Source organism: Marmota monax, unplaced genomic scaffold (assembly GCF_021218885.2).
Source record: "Marmota monax isolate L192 unplaced genomic scaffold, Marmota_monax_Labrador192_F-V1.1 WCK01_AAM20220418_F8-fsc00051, whole genome shotgun sequence".
NCBI classification, from domain to species: Eukaryota; Metazoa; Chordata; class Mammalia; order Rodentia; family Sciuridae; genus Marmota; species Marmota monax.
Window position 1 is genome coordinate 15,285,234 of NW_026695202.1, and position 6,106 is coordinate 15,291,339.

The 6,106-nt window shown below is 60.6% G+C and overlaps 1 protein-coding gene across 1 annotated transcript; it reads right to left on the reverse strand.

Moving 5' to 3' along the window:
* Window positions 1–477: 477 nt before the first annotated feature.
* Window positions 478–5,623, reverse strand: Rtl6 (retrotransposon Gag like 6). Its single transcript, XM_046429599.2, has 2 exons — window positions 5,455–5,623; window positions 478–5,309 (listed from the first exon to the last, which is right to left on the reverse strand). The coding sequence occupies exon 2, from the start codon at window positions 5,103–5,105 to the stop codon at window positions 4,386–4,388; it is 720 nt and encodes a 239-aa protein (XP_046285555.1). The 5' UTR covers window positions 5,106–5,309; window positions 5,455–5,623; the 3' UTR covers window positions 478–4,385.
* Between the last annotated feature and the right edge of the window lie 483 nt (window positions 5,624–6,106).

The following is a 6,106-nucleotide window of genomic DNA, read 5'->3' on the forward strand; positions in this document are numbered from 1 at the left end:
CCAAGTTCAGAAGCAGGTCCGAGACCCCAGCGTCTCCCACGAGCCACAGTGAAGGACTCTGCAGAGCTGCACAACAACACTGCCCTTCCCACTGGGCTTTTGTTTTGGAAAATAGTTTTCATTGACACTGATATTTATGTCGACATACCATGAGCTCCATCTTATCTTTTAAATAATATTTTTAAACTTTGTTTTAATTGATAATGGGGTAAGTGTTGGTAGGAAAAAAACCTATGTGAGAAAATGCTCTTTGGGGTCCTCAGTGATCTCTGGCAGAGACCAGAGTGTGAGGGCCGCCCGGGGCTTGTCTGGGGACCCCAAGGCCCAGCCATCCACTCCTGCACCTGCTGGCCCCGTGTTACAGGCAGACACAATGTCCCTGTGGCCTCATGCTACAGTCTGGTGGGCGGCACTGAGGGGGTGCAGGCTATGTCCAGACTCCAGCAAAACCTGGAATAACTGAGCCAAGAGCACACACCGGGTTAGTGTCTTTAATAGATAATGAACTCATACAAACTTTCAGACCCCGCAGGGTGGGCAAAGGACACTGACAACCCACAAGGGGGGAGACACAGCTGCATGGCGTGAACAGAGGTTCAGCTGAGCTGGAAATCAAAGAGACGAAACTCAAACACAAGCCCATTTTTTTCATTTTCAAATTAGCAAATATTCAGCCTGATGACAATACCCAATACCAGCACGACGGCCCGACCCTTGCTGGTGGCAGTGTTGTGGATTCAGCAGCATGAACACCTCGAAGGTCTCCACCTTCTCTAATCCAGTCCCCCACCCCAGGCTGTCAGGGGGAAGTGGCCCACCTGGAGACACCTGTGCAGAGCTCCATCAGCTCCTGACAGCTCTGCTGTCCTTCCACAGCCACTTCACATGTGATGATCAGCAACGGGAAACGCCGTGACGTGTTGGTGACAATAGCCACGTGGAATGATGTCACAAGGAATAAAACACAAAGAAACTACGCAGGGCAGTGGGGGTAGGCTGGAGGGACACCAGGTGTCACCCTGTACGTCTCCCTCCACCTGACTCTCCAAAATCTCCTTCCTGTGCAGGTCTGCTCGGAGAACGGAGGACATGGTCACGGTGTCCCTGGCTTGCCAAGTTAGTGACACTGTGGAGCAGCTGGGTCTCCTCCCCTCCACTAACGCTCCTGTGCAGGGCCAGCCCCGCCATATCCTACAGGGACCCGAGAGATGAGACACTGCCCCTGACTCCCACGAGTGCTGCCAAGCTGCCCCGAGCTCTCAATTCCAAGCATACTTGCCACGGACTAGGGTCACCCTGCCCTGACCACGGGGGGGACACGGTCCTGCTGGCGCAGCAGCCATCTCCCACCTCCTCTCCAAGCCCCTAAGCAACTGCTTCCCAAGAAAAGGGCAAGAGTCATGGCTCAGGCCATAAGAGGGGACCTCACGGGGACCTCTGTGAGGATCTCCCCCATCACCCAGCATCCTGCCCCAGTGTACCCCTTCTGTCCAGCCCCGGGACACTCCCTGAGCTGACCCAGCCTGGCCTGTGTCCCCGCAGCCCCTCCTCTCCTGCAGGCCGAGTGCCTAGGTCACGCTCATGCAGTGGGGCCATTCTCCCCGGCCACGGGCTGCTGTCAGGTGGGCCTGCCACACCATCACATGGGTTCTCCACACCTCAACAGATACTCGCTTGGGGCCAAGGCTGGCTCCTAGAAGTCACCAAAACGCTTCAGGACACAAAGTTAATCCCAAGGTCACACCACACACTGGCCAGGAGCCGCTCTGTAGCAAACCTCACCTCCGTGCCTGGAACGCAGCGAAGCCTACTCTCCAGATGGGCAACACGCAGCCCAGACAGTAGCCACAACATGTCCCAAAGTGTCAACAACACGAGAAACAGAACTCCCTCACATGCACTGTCAACTCTACTCCTGACCCTGTGTAAATTGTTACTTGTTTTCTTAAAATTAAGAGAAATAATCCCAAAGTATGTACTGTACAAAGCACCTCCTTCCCCACCGTCCTCAGAGCCACACCCGCCCCATCACTATGGTCTCCTTCGGGGGCTGCGTGGGGCTTGGGTCTTAGCCTTTTGGGCTAGGGACTAAGATGTCCTACACTAGAGCCACAGCGGTCCCTCAGCACCGACAGTGTGGGCTTCTTTCAAGTCCAGGGCAGAGGGGGGCCTGGGCCCTCTCTCATCTGCTCCAGGTTCCGAGGTGCAGGGAGCTATCGAGAGGGCCAAGGATACACAATGGCAGCCCCACCCCCAACATAAGCACCAAGAGAAGGACACCACCAAGTCACCAAATGCACCCAGAGCAGCAGCAAGCCGCAGGCCCGCCAGCGGCCATGGACAGGGAGGCGGCCAGCCTGGCCCGCAGGGCTCTGGTCCTGAGTGTGCAGAGCCCAACTCTGAATCTCCACGCCCAACACAGATGGTCCCCCTCACAGAGCCACCAGGCAGAGCCAGGGCTGTGACACGACAGACACGTGTTTCCATGTCTGGTCTCCTCCCTGGCTGAGCTGGGCCTGGAGAAGCCTTCCAGGTGTCTTGTCCCCCCACAGCCCCTACTCCCCAGATGCCACTGTACCCACCACCTAGAGACACCTCTACCTGGCAGGCGCCATTCTCACCCAGACCGCTGCTAGAGAGGGAGGGCGCTGTGCGTGGAGACAGCGTTGGGAAGCTGCGCAGGGGCAGGCCCTGGAGTGCTGGGGTCCTCCCTCACACTGAGCACCATGGTCCCACTGGGCAGCCTGGGCTGCCCCAGGGGAGCCGGAAGCCTGAATCCGGCGGCTATTTAGCAGGGCGGCTGGGCTAACAGAGCCCATCACGAGCAGCTGCCTGTCTGTGGACCCCAACAGCCTGCAGATCCTGGCCTTACACGGCAGTGGCTGCTTGGAATCAGGGTCACTTTTCCCAGCATCATCAAAACTCTCCAGAAGAGGGGATGGGCCCCAGAACCCAACCTCTGGGATCCCAAGACAGAGGCATCTGGAGTGTGTGCAGATGTGGTCCTCCTGTGGTCAGGCCAGGACCACTCACGTAGCAGGTTAACGCAGGGGAAGGTGCCCCATCCCCGCCGTGGTCGGGTGTCCTGTAAATGCAGCAGGCTTGGTACTGAAATGCGGGGGGAGCACCACAGTCTGAAGGGCCTGACCGAGCCTCCCTGAGGGTGTGATTTCTTGGTTGTACCTCAGAGAGGAGACCAAGGCTATCCACCCAGAGCCAGGGCAGTTCTGTCCCTCACCATCAGGACATGCATGCCACGCCCTGCATCGTCACTGATCAGGTCAAGGCAGTCCGCAGCTCTTCACCTTTACCATGCCACCCAGACCCTGGCTGGGGTGACCAGGGGCAGGACACCGGGTCTGAGTGCTTAATGATGCTTCCCAGAGGAGTGGGGTCTCATTAAGAGGGAGTCTATCTGTTCTTGGACAAATGGCCCAGATGTGGGGAGGGCACGCCACGTGGCATCTCTGGAGACCTGGAGATGCGTGGATGGCTGAAAGGCTGAGGTGAAGGCCATGTGGCACCTGAGTGGAGAAGGGAGTGGGCTTCAACCGAGGCAAGGCCCACCATGAAGTGACGAGGGGAGAGGGGTGACTGAACACCAGCAGCTTGTGAGCGCCCCCCTGGAGACCGCCACAGCAGCCTGATGACACTGCCCAGGGTCCCAGATCTACTGTGGCCTTCCTCAGTGGGCAAGTGCAGATTCCCCATTCCTGTGCCATCAGACACTGGAGGGCATCTTCTGGAAGCTTCCCCTTCAGCTGCAGGGTCATCCTTCTCGGAGGAGCAATGAGGCACGCCAGACTGTGTCCACCTGCATGGCGAGGGCTGCCCCCAGCAGAGTGCTCACTTGGCCACCAACAAGGCCCTGCTGGCTATACTGGTCCTGGCAAGGCTGGTGATCCGTGGTGGGCAGGCAGCCAGACCCTCTCCAGGTACACAGAGGCCACCAGCTTGGCCAAACTTGTTTCTTTCCATCCAGAGCTCACTGCCAAGGGCAGGGCAGCCGGCAGGGGGGCTGCAGAGGGCACCTGGAGAGAGGGGTACAGTAGGAGCATCCACAAACAGCAGGGCTGAGAGGGTCAGCCCAAATAGTCCCTGGGCGCTGTGGGGTCAGTGTGCGGGGAAAGCAGGGTTGTGACCACTGGAGTAGAGGGCTGCAAGCAAGAGGGAAGCATGCAGTGGGCAGCAGGCAGAGCTACCCATGACAGGAAGCACAACAGGGGTGACCACCAAGAAGGATGGAAGGAAGACCTCCAATGGACGGCGAGGCAGGGAGGGATGTCTTCAAGTGGGGCGATACGGTTGTATGCACATTTCTTCTCCGCAGCATAGAGCCTCTGCTACCTGGTGACTGCAGATGCTACCAGGGGGGTGTCGGATCCCTAAAGGTTCCGGGCTCGGGTGGGCAGGGCTGGCGCTGGACTGGTCCCGTTGGAGGCCGGATGCACAGGGCAGGGCCCGGTTCCCGCTGCGGCCAGTTGTCGGCACAGCATCTGGCGCTCGCGCACGGCCCTGTTGGAGGCGGAAGTCTTCCTGATTTGGGCGCGCCGCGCATGCCTCAGCGGGGACTTGTAGGTTCTCCGCAGCTCGGCCAGGAAGCCCTGATAGTTGTTTCGCAAGGGGCTGTCTGGCTGCATGTGGGGAATGGCCCACTTCTCCGCCTCCCCTGTCAGTCGGGACACAAGGAAGGCCACTCGCTCGGCCTCACCCGGAAAGCGGGAGGCCTGGAAGATCATGAATCTGTCCATCTGCATCAGGAACCCCGCCAACTGGCCTGGGTCTCCAGAAAAGGGCTCTGGCAGAGAAGTTGGAGGTGTGGTCATGGGTCGGGTCCCGTTGGAGCTGATGGCAGAGATGGGCGGGGTGATCTGCAGAGCCCCGGGGATGCGCGCCCTGGTGCGCAGCAAGGTCAGCTCGGCCATCACGCTCTCCAGCATGTTGGTGAGGTTGGCCTTCTCCGCCCGCAGCGTGGAGGCCTCCCGCCTCAGCGCAGAGTTGGTGAGGCGCAGGGAGGTCAGGGTGTCGATCACGTCATCCATCTGGGCGTTTGCAGAAGCTGCCGAGGCCGTGCTTTCAGCTTTGGAGGTCTGCGGCTGGACCATGCTGGCCGAGGTCAGCCGCAGGCAGAGGCCCACGGGTGAGCGCAGAGGCGGCGGAAACCCGGATCTGGCCTCGGGACGCAGGCGCAGGGACGCGGGGCGGGCTGGCCAGCCCAGGCAGGCGGCGGGGTCCAGCGGCTCCGGACGCGGCTCCTCGCTGCAGACCTCGAGGGGCCACGGCTGGGCGAGGCGGGCTGGCTCCCGGCCCTAGGGGACAAGCGGAGGGTGTTTCACGGCTCCGGCTGCGCGCGGGGGCGCGGGGGCGCGCGGCCGGGAGGGGCCCCGCGCCCACCTGGGGGAGAACAAAGGGTGCACCTGCGGCCGCGGGCGCCGGGCCGGGTGGGGTGCGTACCTGAGGTCTCCGAGGCTGGGTCCGCCGCGCCGACCGCCACCAAGATGGCCCGCTCCGGGACGCGACCAGGCGGATGAGTCACTGCGGCGCCGCTCACAACTGCTTCCCGGTCAGCTCGGGGCGCGGGCGGCGCGCGGCCTCCGGCAGGTGCAGACGCCGGCCGGGCGGGGCGGGGCGACAGCGGAGGCGGTCACCGCGCGGCCTTTGTGCGGGCGGGGTCGGCGCGGCGGCTGCGGCGGCGTCGCTGAGGCCGCGCTCGGGCCCTGCCGGTTGTCATGGAGACTGCCCGGCTCCGGAGCGCGCGGCGGCGGCCGAGGCCCCGCCCCGGAAGTGGGCCGAAGCCCCGCCTCCTTGAAGACCGGCCTTGACCCTCCGCGGCAGCCAATCAGCGGCAACCGTGGCTGCTGTTCGACCTTTACCGAGGAAGGTGCTGCAGGTTCCTTTCGTGCTTACAAAGGTCTTTTTATAGGGGTCGCGGTTATTTTAAAAATGAAGTTGACTTTTGTTACTGTACTTGCATATAAAAATCAGTAGAACATGTTCTTTGTAGCAAATCTTGAAAAGTCAGAGAAATCTAACCTTTTTTCCCCCAGGGAATAGTAATATTTCTGTAGTTCCATCCCGTCCTTTTCCTATGATATATCCTATTACA

What these genes read in the sequence shown, in the direction of transcription:
- Rtl6 (XM_046429599.2), bottom strand. Translation starts at nt 5,105, where the DNA reads ATGGTCCAGCCGCAGACCTCCAAAGCTGAAAGCACGGCCTCGGCAGCT.